Source organism: Oncorhynchus mykiss, chromosome 13 (assembly GCF_057628025.1).
Source record: "Oncorhynchus mykiss isolate SJ-2025 chromosome 13, ASM5762802v1, whole genome shotgun sequence".
In the NCBI taxonomy this organism is placed as follows: domain Eukaryota; kingdom Metazoa; phylum Chordata; class Actinopteri; order Salmoniformes; family Salmonidae; genus Oncorhynchus; species Oncorhynchus mykiss.
This window is the reverse complement of record NC_143034.1, coordinates 22,077,687-22,092,147: the sequence shown is the minus strand read 5'-3', so window position 1 is coordinate 22,092,147 and position 14,461 is coordinate 22,077,687. Positions and strand designations below refer to the sequence as shown.

At 44.7% G+C, this 14,461-nt stretch overlaps 3 protein-coding genes across 4 annotated transcripts in view; 2 read left to right on the top strand and 1 right to left on the bottom strand.

Moving 5' to 3' along the window:
- The first annotated feature begins 1,513 nt into the window (after positions 1-1,513).
- On the top strand, positions 1,514-6,725 carry LOC110485690 (transcription factor SOX-10). The gene is made up of 4 exons (XM_021556808.3): positions 1,514-1,710; positions 2,431-3,105; positions 3,493-3,761; positions 3,945-6,725. The coding sequence occupies exons 2-4, from the start codon at positions 2,666-2,668 to the stop codon at positions 4,724-4,726; spliced, it is 1,491 nt and encodes a 496-aa protein (XP_021412483.3). The 5' UTR covers positions 1,514-1,710; positions 2,431-2,665; the 3' UTR covers positions 4,727-6,725.
- A 1,838-nt stretch (positions 6,726-8,563) lies between these two features.
- c13h22orf23 (chromosome 13 C22orf23 homolog) lies at positions 8,564-10,797 on the top strand. The gene is made up of 7 exons (XM_021556811.3): positions 8,564-8,716; positions 8,890-8,983; positions 9,070-9,132; positions 9,291-9,470; positions 9,802-9,933; positions 10,173-10,273; positions 10,469-10,797. The coding sequence occupies exons 1-7, from the start codon at positions 8,714-8,716 to the stop codon at positions 10,544-10,546; spliced, it is 651 nt and encodes a 216-aa protein (XP_021412486.2). The 5' UTR covers positions 8,564-8,713; the 3' UTR covers positions 10,547-10,797.
- The window catches only part of LOC110485691 (MICAL-like protein 1), a 29,734-nt gene continuing 26,058 nt past the window's right edge, over positions 10,786-14,461 (bottom strand). For both annotated transcript variants that reach the window (XM_036940337.2, XM_036940338.2), the window contains exon 16: positions 10,786-14,375. In XM_036940337.2, coding sequence (XP_036796232.2) covers positions 14,221-14,375 — 155 coding nt within the window. In that variant the 3' untranslated portion in view covers positions 10,786-14,220. The remainder of the gene's footprint in view (positions 14,376-14,461) is intronic.

Below are 14,461 nucleotides of genomic sequence, written 5' to 3'. Positions count from 1 at the left end.
TTGTTTTTTTATTTCTGGATAGCCAGGGGAACACGCCAACAGTTCATTTACAAACAAATCATTTGTGTTTAGTGAGTCCTCCAGAGGCAGTATGGGATGACCAGGGATGTTCTCTGTTTCGTGAGTCCTCCAGAGGCAGTATGGGATGACCAGGGATGTTCTCTGTTTAGTGAGTCCTCCAGAGGCAGTATGGGATGACCAGGGATGTTCTCTGTTTCGTGAGTCCTCCAGAGGCAGTATGGGATGACCAGGGATGTTCTCTGTTTAGTGAGTCCTCCAGAGGCAGTATGGGATGACCAGGGATGTTCTCTGTTTAGTGAGTCCTCCAGAGGCAGTATGGGATGACCAGGGATGTTCTCTGTTTCGTGAGTCCTCCAGAGGCAGTATGGGATGACCAGGGATGTTCTCTGTTTCGTGAGTCCTCCAGAGGCAGTATGGGATGACCAGGGATGTTCTCTGTTTAGTGAGTCCTCCAGATCAGAGGCAGTAGGGATGACCAGGGATGTTCTCTGTTTCGTGAGTCCTACAGATCAGAGGCAGTATGGGATGACCAGGGATGTTCTCTGTTTAGTGAGTCCTCCAGATCAGAGGCAGTATGGGATGACCAGGGATGTTCTCTGTTTAGTGAGTCCTCCAGATCAGAGGCAGTAGGGATGACCAGGGATGTTCTCTGTTTAGTGAGTCCTCCAGATCAGAGGCAGTAGGGATGACCAGGGATGTTCTCTGTTTAGTGAGTCCTCCAGATCAGAGGCAGTATGGGATGACCTCTATTTAATGAGTCCTCCAGATCAGAGGCAGTAGGGATGACCAGGGATGTTCTCTTGATAAGTGTGTGAATTGGACCATGTTCCTGTCCTGCTAACCATTCGAAATGTGAAGAGTACTTTTGGGTGTCAGGGAAAATGTATGGAGTCAAAAGTACATAATTTTCTTTAGAAATGTAGTAAAAGTAAAAGTTGTAAAAAAATATAAATAGTAAAGTAAGGTACAGATACCCCAAAAAAACGTATTAAGTAGTACTTTAAATTATTTTTAGGCCATAGACCTAATTCTTTCATTATTAATTTCCTGGGGTTAACGATGACCTAGATATAAGTAACATTCACTGAATCAAATAGTGCCTCACCAACTGTCTAATGACGTTATAACGAATATAACGACGTTATGTATTTTAATCCCTTGGAGATTTTTCGTGAAATTTTGTGTACCTTGACCACAAATGTATTATCATGATTGTTTGTTTATTTATTCAATATAACTTGTCAACACATCAAACAAAGCGGGCCTTATTTGGTTCCTAAATAGAGCCAGTGTAAAGTCACTTAAGCCACTCTGATGTAAAATCTCACCTCCTTTCATTGGAAATATTAGTGTTGACGGACGGACAGGCAATAACAGTAACCCCGTCGTCCAGTAAGAAAGCCGGAGAATATTAAATGACCAATAGGCGTCTAGCGTGTGCGCAAGAGGGTGGCGTCGACTCAGTGTTGGAATGCTGCCTCTCAGAATGTTTTCCACTTTCAATCACTTTTTTTTCTCTCTTTCCTTCTCACAACGGCGCTCTTTAAGCTCCGGTGCGCGATACAGAGCGGCCATTCATTGAAGGGCAAACCAAACGAGGGGGCAGGGGACAGGGCGAGCGTCACACTGGTGGACAGGGGAACGCACGAACTCCCGTGTTGAACGGGCGACCTCCTAAACTCTGCATTGGTAAGTTTTGTAACTTTATTTTCCATATGAACATAAAATAGATTTGTTTACGCTTTTGGGTGGAATTTCAGAAATATCCAAATCTTATTAGCTAAGAGGTTTTTTTCATTCCCAAGATGATGTTGGGCTGAATTTTACGGGCTTTTCCAGCTTTAGCCTTAAAACAGGATTAAAACAGTAAAATACATATTCACAGAATGATTTAAAGATAAGTACTGAAACATTTATGATGTTAGTTTTTAATGTTCAGTTTTCTTCACGAACCTTGTTTCTTTGGAAAATAGGGCATCTTGGGTGAAGCAAACCCTTCTATGATTAGCCTGTAATGGCATATGGACTGATACAAAATGACAAGAACCGGTGAAGAAGAAGTTGGTCCTCTTATTATGTAGCCTATAAATTGGTTCCAGTGGACATATATTAATTAGCCTATCATTCGTTATATTTTGTGGCCTAACATAACTATCAACAAGAAAACATTGTATGAATGTCTTTCTGTTCGTCTCAGAGCTAACGGTCATTTCTAGGCCTACCATTGTAATGGGACATATCCACTGGGAATAGACGTTGAATTGACGTCTGTTCCCACTGGGTACAGTCTCTGCTTAGGTCTATAAAAAAAACACGTGAAAAAAGTTATCAAATGTGGTCTGACCTCATTGCCCAATGTAAAATGTGTTAATTGCCTAATGTTGTTCTATTCTATATTATTAATTTCAGGCGACATCGGTGGAAGTGAATGGGAAGTGCAAAGGACAGGATTTGGGTACATTCGATTACGCACGAGTAGGCTATGGGTTTACGCGTGGCATATAGGAATAATTCCACATAAAGGAGCGAGTCCGGAGCACATCTCTCAGCTGTAGCTTAAAGTTTTGCATTCTCTGAACAAATTTAACAAATTTTCCTGCAAGGATATTTTTTGTTGCCAATCGATAATAGGCCATACATTAAAATGTCTGGAGAGGAGCACAGTCTATCCGAGGCAGAGTTGAGTCCCGGGGGCTCAGATGATGGTCACTCTCTGTCACCGGCACACTCCGGGGCCAACGGCGGCCGGGACTCCCCGCTCATCGGTCCGTCGCAGCAACTGACTGGGCTTTCTGGCGCAGATGGCGGCGGAGAGGACGGTGGACTAGTACCCAAGTCAGAGGTGGATATGGACCGGTTCCCCATCGGCATCCGCGAGGCGGTCAGCCAGGTGCTGGACGGATACGACTGGACGCTCGTGCCAATGCCCGTGCGCGTAAACAACGGGAACAAGAGCAAGCCGCACGTGAAGAGGCCGATGAACGCCTTCATGGTGTGGGCGCAGGCCGCGCGCCGTAAACTGGCGGACCAGTACCCTCACCTGCACAACGCGGAGCTCAGCAAGACACTCGGCAAACTGTGGAGGTGGGCATTGGCAGGCATTGAAATGAATAGGCCTACGTGGGAAATTGATAATCTACAGGCTACCTGTAGGCCTTGTTGGCGTTTGTGTGCAATTGGAGCATGACTCATACATAAAGTCCTACTTACTTCAGATACATTTCCTTCCCGTATTTTTAAAATATGTTTCTGAAATTAAAGGCACTATATTATATAACCATTAAAGTTAACTATCAGAAACACTCATCCAGAGCAACTAGATGCCTTTAAATGCCTTGGTAAAGGGCACATTGACAGATTATTCACCTAGTCAGCATTGGGATTCAAACAAGTGACTTCTCAGTTACTGGACCAACCCTCTTAACCACTAGGCTACCTGCTGCCCTGCCATGACCATGTTTTGTCCCACAGGCTCCTGAATGAGAGTGACAAGAGGCCTTTCATTGAGGAGGCGGAGCGACTGCGGAAACAACATAAGAAGGACTACCCAGAGTACAAGTACCAGCCCCGCAGACGCAAGAACGGCAAGCTGGGGACCAATGGTGAGGGAGGGGAGGGAGCAGAGGGGGAGGGCAGCCACGCCCAGTCCCATTACAAGGCCCTCCACCTGGATGTGCACAGTACAGGGGCTGGGTCCCCCCTGGCCGACCTCCACCACCATCATCACCACCACCCTGCAGGTGAGTTCAGCTTTATTGGTTAATGAATTTACCCAATACTATGGGTAAGTCCTACTTCAACAAACTACGGCAAACAATAGGCCACCTGGCACCACACGGCCTTCTGTAACCTGAGAGAACAAGAAGGAAACAGAACTACTGTCTCCATTCCAAATGGTTCACTTCTATTGCTTTTCCTTCCAGGTCAGGGTCACAGCCCGCCAACACCCCCCACCACCCCAAAGACAGAGCTCCAGTCTGGAAAGATGACGGAGGGGAAGAGGGAGGGCGGAGGTGGCTCAGGGTCCTCCCGTGGAGGAGGCCTGGGGGTAGGAGCAGAGGGGGCCTCTGGGGGCCATTCATCAGCGGGCGGGAAACCCCACATCGACTTCTGCACCATGGACATCGGCGAGATCAGCCACGACGTGATGGCCAACATCGAGCCCTTCGACGTCAACGAGTTTGACCAGTACCTGCCGCCCAACGGGCACCCGGGGGTCGGCCAGGGCGGCGCCGCCACATCAAGCTCCTCCGCTACATCCTACGCCTATGCCCTTGCTGCTGCCAGCGGCCACTCAGCCGCCTGGCTCTCCAAGCAGCATCAGCATCAACAGCCCTCCCCCTCAGCCTCAGACGCCACCAAGGCCCAGATCAAGAGTGAGTCTGGGTCCGGGAGCCACTACGCAGAGTCTTCCTCCTCTTCGTCAGGAACCCACGTCACCTACACCCCCCTCAGCCTCCCCCACTACGGATCAGCCTTCCCCTCGCTGCCATCCAGGGCCCAGTTTGAGTACGGGGAGCACCAGGCTCCGGGGCCGTACTACGCCCACTCCAGCCAGGCCCCAGGGCTGTACTCAGCCTTCTCCTACATGGGGCCCAGCCAGAGGCCCCTCTACACTACCATCACTGATCCCTCCAGCGTGGCCCAGTCTCACAGTCCTACACATTGGGAGCAGCCTGTCTATACCACCCTGTCACGGCCATGAGAGACTGAGATGCATGGGATCGGATGTGTGTGTGTGTGCGTCTCTACACCACCTTCTCACGACCCTGAGAAAGGGATAAAGAAAGACAAAGATTGGAAGAGTGGCTACTGAATAAATGTGTGTGTGTGTGTGTGGCGGGTTAACAAAGGATGGATATCCTACTGATGTTGTATTGGGATTCATTGGGACTTGACAGTATCTCTATCCATGGAGTCCTTATAATCTTTTACTGTACAGTATATTTTCTATCACAGCCAATGGTCAATAGCCAATCAGAATAAACCTTTAACCAATGTGTGCCATGTTTTAGTGTGTAAGGTCAGGATCCCAGCTGCCAGAGTGTCATAGTGTATAGTAAGAGGGCTTATTGTGATGATGAGCCCAGAGCACACATAACTAATACCGTAGTGGTAAGAAGGATACACACAGGGTCTCAAAATGCTGCTAACTTCCCCCAAATTCGCCGGTTTTCCAGAAATCCTATTTGGAAGTTCCTGGAATTAGGAGGGAATAAGCAGGATATCCAGGAATCCTCTTACTGGGATTTCTGGAAAACCAGGGAATTTGGGGAAAGTTAATGGAATTTTTCCAACCCTAGCTACCTATATAACCAGGATTGAGTAACATTGCCAGCAAGGACTGGCTTTCAGCGGGTTTCGACAGGCTATCAGCCTAGGAAAAATACAACATGATGTTTATCAGAACTGGGTTGTTTTAGATTGAAATAATCTGAGTCTATTAACCAAACTAAAGGAAATGTTTGTGTGACTTCATTTTAGTATTTTTTTATGACTTAAGTGATGTATTTGTTGGTTATTTTTTATATGACTTTACATTCTGGTTCGATATTACACTGGCATATCTTCACCACTGCTTTTGAAAGAAAGGTCAGTTTACCGGGTCAAAAACGTTATGCGTTGGTCTACGGGCGTCAGGTAGCCTAGCCGTTAAGTGCATTAGGCCAGTAACTGAAAGCTTGCCTGTTCGAAACCCTGAGCCGGCGCGGTGGAAAAATCTTCTATTCTGCCCTTGAGCAAGGCAGTTCACCTGCAACAACTACTCCCCGGGCGCCATGGACGTCAATTAAGGCAGCCCCCACTGCACATCTCTGATTCAAAGGGTTTCTGTTAGATGTGGAAGACACGGTTGAATGCGTTCAGTTTGTGCAACTGACTAGGTATCACCTTCTGGGATGCTGCTTGACTCCTTATGTGTTGCGTTGTGCAAAACCAGAGTTGACGAGGAAAAAGGACAAAAAAAGGAGGGAAAGAGAATTCCTGGAAACACTTTAGCATAGAGTTCTGGAAAGCAGCACATTACCTCAACTCAATGTACATGTGCCAATAACACTCTACATGCTCTAATATCCTCGATGAGAATATATGGCACACATTTCGCTTATACTACTCATAAATAATAAAACAGTTGTTGGAGTCACTGGATTTTTTTTTTATTGATATGGATTGCATTTGTACGCTCTGGTTGCTTCTAATTCCATTTGTCTACCAAATTATCAAAGCAAAACAATCTACAAGACTCATCAAGTACAAAGTCGGCAAAATCTTTTTGTGAAGAATTCTCCAGCTTTAAACTAAAGATTTACTCTTAGTGAGAATTAGTGAGCTGTTTAGAACAAATGCCACATGCTATAGTTTACGTACATAGGTTTCCCCTCTGCATCTCCCTTTTCTGTATCCTGTTTAAATGTCCCTCTCGGCTCCCTCTGCAATGTGAATGATCACCACATGCCTCTTCTTCCATAGGTGACTTAGACGGGAGTCATTTTATACTGACCCTCTCTGCTTTGTAGTTTTTATAAAAAATAATTTCACGTTTAGCTTTTTCTCTCTCCATTTTGTACATTTCTGGATAGTTTCTAAAACGTTGTAAGCTACACATTTGATGTATCTGCTTTCTTCTACAAGAAACAACAATGTACAAATATTATTGATGTTGTCATTACGTTGTCATTCTATTAAAGCAATTTATTTATACAAAACTGAAATCTATTGAAATTCATTGCAAATGTTGAGAAAATGCATTATGATGATAAAGATATATATTGTCCTACAAAAGCATCAGGTAAAAGAATAACAAGTAACAACACAACACATACAGAGCATTCGGAAAGTATTCAGACCCCTTCTCCTTTTCCACATTTTTTTATGTTACAGCCTTATTCTAAAATGGATAAAAAAAATGTTTTCCTCATCAGTCTACTCACAATAACCCATAATGACGAAGCGAAAACAGGTTTTTAGAAATCTTAGCAAATGTATTTTAAAAAAAAATCCTTATAAGTATTCAGACCCTTTGCCATTAGACTCAACATTTAACTCAGGTGAATCCTGTTTCCATTGATCATCCCTGAAATGTTTCTACAACTTGAAGTCCACCTGCAGTAAATTTAATTGATTGGACATGATTTGGAAAAGCAAACAATATTAGGTCCAACAGTTGACAGTGCATGTCAGAGCAAAAACCAAGCCATGATGTTGAAGGAATTGTCTGTAGAGCTCTGAGAAAGTATTGTGTCAAGACACCAATCTGGGGAGGGGTACCTAAACATTTTTGCAGCATTGAAGGTCCCCAGGAACACAGTGACCTCCATAATTCTTAAATGGAAGAAGTATGGAACCAAGTATTGCCACTCGGCCAAACTGAGCAATCGAGGACATTGGTCAGAGGGGTGACCAGGAGCCCAATGGTCACTCTGACAGCTCCAGAGTTCCTCTGTGGAGATGGGAGAACCTTCCAGAAGGACAACCATCTCTGCAGCACTCCACCAATTAGGTATTTATGGTAGAGTGGCTAGGTCAAAACCACTCCTCAGTAAAAGGCACATGACAGCTGGCTTGGAGTTTACCAAAAGGCACCTAAAAAGACTCTCAGACCATGAGAAACAAGATTCTCTGGTCTGATGAAACCAAGATTGAACTCTTTGGCCTCAATGCCTAACTTCAAGTCTGGAGGAAACCAGGTACCATCCCTACGGTGAATCATGGTGGTGGCAGCATCATGCTGTGGGGATGTTTTTCAGCAGCAGGAAATGGGAGACTAGTCAGAATCGAGGGACAGATGAACAGATCAAAGTACAGAGAGATCTGAATACTTTCCAAATGCACTGTAAACATCACTAATGAATCAAATCACTGCCATGTAGTCAGTGCTACAACAACAAGATCTCTGTCCCACAACACAAACCCTTCCCCTAAGCAGTTTAATTTCTGTTTGTGGCAAGCTAAAATTGACTGCTAATTCGCTGCGTTTAATCGGCTGAGGCTGCATGTTACTCAGAGAGACAAAGAGAAGCATTGAATATGAGAGGGTGGGAGGGAGGGAGCTAGAAGGGGAGAGGACCAGTGAGAAGGCCAATAGCTACCACAGTCAGTACCCTACTTTACACATGGACTTTCATAAATGCCCTGCCTTAACTTACTCCCTCGTGCCCGTCTCCCTCCCTCGCTACGTTTTCCTCGCACTTCACAGTTCAGCTACGAAATTTTATGGATTCAAGCATTCAACAGCAGTCAGCAACCTAGATGATGGGGTAAAAAATGTGATGTTTTAGCTAGTTAGACAGTCTCACAACGCACAATTTGATACCCAAACTCTTTGGATTGATAAATCATGTGCCATGCTCTACACAGTTGATACTTGAGTCAAGAAATACAAAGAGTAAACATAATACACATTTTAAAAAAAAATAAAAAAGTTAATTCTTAAACATTTAAAATATAAGTTATACTCAAACACATTATTGCACAAAAATGAACACCTCCTTTTTCCATAGCTCTATATGCCTTGTACAATTATATGTGGTTTGCCTCTCTCTAGTGGGTCAATGTTGTACTGCAAGGCCAAATGTCTCATCACGTGGCTTTAAGACCTATGGTTTCTATGGCAGCCGCCAGTTATGTCCGGAAGAAACACTGCCATCATTATCCCATGGTGCAGCGTCAAGAAAGTTGAGAAAAATAGAAATCCATGGTAAGAAATACAACACTGTTTAGTTATGTCTTGATAAATATATTAAATGTTTGCAGTTTTGGGTATCTTAGCTTCCTAGCATGCAACGTTTTTGCTATCTGCCATGGTCTTTGCTCAGCAGCAGCTAACGTTAGCCAGCTGGCTTTAGATAACTTCTCCGTCATTCGTTGCAGATGGAGACATCTTCTCGTGATCAAGCTGGTGGAGGTCTGTGGAACTGTCCTAGAAGGACCCAGTACAGCAAGGAGATTCAGGACATGCTCAAATGTGGGGTTTTGTTCTCTCTCTTTGTGTGTGTGTAAGCGTTAGATCCACACAAATACAATAAGCCTACCTGTGCTCTGGTTTCACAGTAATGATGCAAGAGTCGAGACTCACCAACTTCCAGCAAAGGCAGCTCAATGACAAACTTAAGAGTGAGTGTCACATGTTTGTTATCCATCTTCTCTTGGAAAGTAATGTTGACTTACTGCTTGAACTTCCTCCACACCTATTGCTCTATTTTGGTCATTTTTTAATGAATAATTTTGCCAAACAAAGGTAAGATGTTATGTTGTTTTGTCTGCATTTTCAGAGGGATCAGCGTTGCCATTGACCTGCAACCCCACATCATCGGCTCCTCCCTCACTGCCCAAACCCAAAGTCTTAAAAAATAGCACAAACCGAACTCCAGCCAAGCCCCTGAGGCGCACCGCTGACAATTGTAGTTCTGGGGACAACTACACCAGAGATAGGTTCCGCCCCAGTGCCACACGTACGTGTTCCGCTTCAGCTCTACTACCTTTCAACTATCCGAGATGCTTGGAACTCTAAAGATAGAGGCCCTGTTCTCCTGATATCAGAACTAGTTCACTGATAGTTGGTCAGGGACACCTGGGAACAAATGTACCACTGTTCTTGTATAAAATAAAATAAATAAAAGTAATTTAGGCCTGTGTGTATGAGCCCTCTTTTACAGTAGTTCTCTCACATTTCAGTTGAATGCACTCAGTTGTGCAACTGACTAGGTATCCCCCTTTCCTTCTATGAGAGATCTGGATAAGAGATGTATGTGCGTTCATTCTCTCCCTCACTTCTCCTGTAAGGAGATTTAGAGAAGGAGAAGAGGAGGCTCCAGAACATTCTAGCTACGGGGCAGGAGGAACCCAGACCCAGTCGTCCCAGGAACATTTCCCTGGACCAGGGCCCAGAGGAGGAGAGGGACCGCTTCCAGGAGGGTGAGGTTTACCGCAGAGAGAGTTACTGCTTTCTGGCCACGGGGAAAAATGTCATCCACATCTCTGGCTCTCCTACATGTTTTCTACATAACTTTCCCCTCATTTCAATATGACTCTACTAAACTAATATACCCCAACCTACTGTAACCCCGTCCCAACACAGTGTTTGATTAAGGAGTTTCTCCTTGGTTTGATGTACGGTCTTCGCAAGTTTTCTAAGGATTGTGTTTCTTTCCTAGTTTTGGATGAGATTGAGGAGAGGAAAGAGTTTCTGGAGGAGATGACAGCCCTAGGGAAAGGGAAGCAGTATCGAAACATCATCAACACAGAGATCTCACAGGTAAGTTGTCTGATATTCCTGTGACATGAGGTATGTCTTTAAGGAAAATAATCTACACCCAAAAACAACAGTATTTACATTGTACGGTTTCGATGATACAGATTCACTGGTGAACACAACGTGAAATAACACACACAGGTACACTCACTCTCTCACACATTTTTTAACAGTTGTTTGTGTCTCCTCGCCTTCCAGAAAATCCGCGAGCTGGAGGTGATTGACAAGGCCCGCAGTGCAGAGCTGAGGACCATTATGCCAGAGAAGAAGACTTGAGTGAGAGAGGAATACTCATCTACTGACTTTGCTGAATGGATCTACTATACTGCTAATACTCTCCTACAGAAAATACACTGCACAGGAATTCTGAACTCAAACTTGGATACTAGTCTTCATTTGTGCATAAATGCTTGTTCAAATTATGGCATGGTAACAAATGTTGCTGGGAAGACCCCGATGCATCCTTGTCAAACTGTGAAAAAGCATTGTAGTGTACATTAAAATATGACCACATCTTTTTAGCGGCATTAATATGTTTTATTTCTCAGTCTCCCAGATTTCAATGCGATCCTGTTGTTTCTTTAGGAGCATGTTTCAACATAGCTCTACAGAAGCCCTTGGTGTGAGTTTTTAAATTGGAAGAAGAGGCACAAACACACACAGACAAGCAGCCATTTTGAATGGAAGACAAGATCGTGTACTAGACAATATATAACAAGACATTCAGTTTAACTCCAAACAAAAACGAGACTTATTGACGAATACATTTAAATAAGGGCACTCTTAACATAAACGGATCTCATAGTACTATTGACTTTGACGGCAGATTCTAAGTTAAGGCAAAACTCAATGGAATTAGACAGCGTTTACAAACAAAGGCATTGTAAAATATATAAATTAAAAAGATTTGCATATTTTGCAGACTTTCCCAAAACAGTTAAACTGATATCAACTGGTAGGTACTAATAGTTTGCTACATTGTTAAAAAGATATCTACGGAATTTATATACACAGTGTACAAAACATTAGGAACACATGCTCTTTCCGTGACTTAGACTGACCAGGCGAAAGCTATGATCCCCTATTGATGACACTTGTTAGATCCACTTCAAATCAGTGTAAATGAAGGGGAGGAGACGGGTTAAATACGGATTTTTAAGCATTGAAACAACTGAGACATGGATTGCGTCTGTGTGCCATTCAGAGAGGGAACGGACAAGAAAATATTTAAGTGGCGGTTTGTGTTAACAGTAACGCTGCTGGGCTTTTCACGCTCAACAGTTTCCCGTGTGTATCAAGAACGGTCCACCACCCAAAGGACATCCAACCAACTTAACACAACTGTGGGAAGCATTGGAGTCAACATGGGCCAGCATCCCTGTGGAACGCTTTCGACACCTTGTAGAGTTCATGCCCCAACGAATTTAGGCTGTTCTGAGGGCAAAAGGGGGTGCAACTCAATATTAGAAAGGTGTTCTTAAAATTTTGTACACTCACTGCATGCATATATCCTTATTGTATAATGTAGCCCCTAGAACTGTTCACACTTGTTTCGGTTGTAAATCTGGTCAGATTCTGTAATACTATTAAGTCAGTGACCTGTCATGATACAACTATGTTAGTCAAATACACTGCTTTACATTCCTTGTTTCAAGTCATTACTTACATTCCATCTTAACTATTTCTTACCTGTCTGTCTTATGTCTCATTCTCAGACCCGTGATTATCCAACATAATATCTACAGTACAATAGTCAGTGATTTGGAAAACAGGGTTAGTAGCTAGTTAAGAAATAACCTTTTCGCTAAAAGCTAGAGTACTTATTTGGGTTGTCATTACTCCATCTTAACTGGCAGTATTTACTCACAACAACGGGTTCCTCTTTTAAAAAAGATTCACAATAGTTCAGATGTACCACAGACTCAAACCAGACAACCGACTGACACACACACAACTCTTCGTTCTGTATCCAATCTACAGACAATGAGACATACGCAGCGTCCATGAACAAAGGGGAAACCTTAGGACCACTGAATAAGCAGGAGATGAGAGAGTGTTCTTCCTTAGTTTCTACCATGATAAGAGACTGATGAATGGTAAGAAACCTGCAGTCATAGTATTTATATCTTTGTTAAAAGCCCATTTAAAAAAGGCCTGGGTCACAATGTGCAAAGTAATAATGAAAAGGGACAGAAGAAACCACATTTTGCGCTGAACCGCAAAGCTACAGAAAATATACCTCCTCTTCAATTCAGTCTTCAGATGTTTCTTAAGGTTTTAGTCTTAAAGCAGTTGAGTTCTCTTAACTTTCTCTTCACACAAAGGCAACTTCAAATATATACACAGTACAGAACGCATTGGAGTGGCTGTATTTGAAAGAGCATCATGGGAGCTACAGTAGGGAGCAGAGTATGTGAGCGGAGTGGAGCGAGGAGCAGAGTATGTGAGCGGAGTGGAGCGAGGAGCTACGGTAGGGAGCAGAGTATGTGAGCGGAGTGGAGCGAGGAGCTACGGTAGGGAGCAGAGTATGTGAGCGGAGTGGAGCGAGGAGCTACGGTAGGGAGCAGAGTATGTGAGCGGAGTGGAGCTACGGTAGGGAGCAGAGTATGTGAGCGGAGTGGAGCGAGGAGCTACGGTAGGGAGCAGAGATTGTGAGCGGAATGGAGCGAGGAGCTACAGTAGAGAGCAGAGTATGTGAGCGGAGTGGAGCGAGGAGCTACGGTAGGGAGCAGAGTATGTGAGCGGAATGGAGCGAGGAGCTACAGTAGGGAGCAGAGTATGTGAGCGGAGTGGAGCGAGGAGCTACGGTAGGGAGCAGAGTATGTGAGCGGAGTGGAGCGAGGAGCTACGGTAGGGAGCAGAGATTGTGAGCGGAGTGGAGCGAGGCGCTACGGTAGGGAGCAGAGTATGTGAGCGGAGTGGAGCGAGGAGCTACGGTAGGGAGCAGAGTATGTGAGCGGAGTGGAGCGAGGAGCTACAGTAGGGAGCAGAGTATGTGAGCGGAGTGGAGCGAGGAGCTACGGTAGGGAGCAGAGTATGTGAGCGGAGTGGAGCGAGGAGCAACGGTAGGGAGCAGAGTATGTGAGCGGAGTGGAGCGATCCCAATTTGACTGGAGCCTCGGAGCGAGATTCTCAAAGGCTAGAGCGTCGGCCTTCTCGCCCGCTCCAATTTCGTTCCAGTAGCGCTCACTTCACCAGCTCAGGGCATGCCCGGCCCAGCATGCATCTGTAGTCTACTTGTGTGCTGCTATAGCCCCTTACTTTAGCTACTGTCATGGAGTTCACTAAATATTTTCATAAAGAAACTGCTAAAACACACAGGTGCTAAATCACGGTGACTTACAAGATGAGGACCAAGAGCAAGAGAGGGATTGCGGCGATGTAGCGTCCACAACTAAAGAATCAAATCGTGGAATCTGAAAAGACACGCATCCCAAAGCATGATGGTGTACTTACCATATGCACATGCTAAAAAAAAAATAGGCTTGGCATATTCCAACGTTGTTTATTCAATTACTTGAATACCAAATGGTAAGTCAAGGTAGTCACAAAAATAGATGGGTGTTGGTTAAATTGTGATTTTAATGAATGGAGCGAATTTGGAGCGGCCATTTTTCCCCCCTGCGAGCGCAGAAGGGTTTTTTAGCGGAGCAGTTGAAAAAGAGGTGGATCGCCAGCACGAGCCGGATTTCCAACCGCTTAACTCTGCTCACATACTCTGGTAGGGAGGAGCGATTAGAAGGATATGCTACAGTAAGAGGAAGGAAGAGCAAATTGCAGGCTGCACACATTACAGTCTTTCACATAGCTGTGAGAATCCTGGGTTGTTTTTCCTTCTCACTGTGTTTTGTTTTCATCTGCCGTTTCCTTGCTCTTTCCATCTGATATGTCCCCCTGTAAAGGATGGTATCCCTCTTCCTTTTCTTCCATCCATCATCCACCTCCCTTGTTCAGCTCTTGTCCTTCTCTGCCATCTCCTTGCGTGGGCTGCCACCTTTTCCTTGGTTCACACTCAACCTCTTCAGAACCTTCATGGGTTTGAACTTCTTCTTCTTCTTCTGTTGCTGCTGTTGCTCACCCTCTGCTGCTGGCTCCTTCTGGAAGTCTGGAGGAAGGGAGAGATGGAGAAAGAAGAGAGGGGGAAGACGGAGACATGGACGAGAAGCGTGAATACTTTGAGCGGAAAGAAAG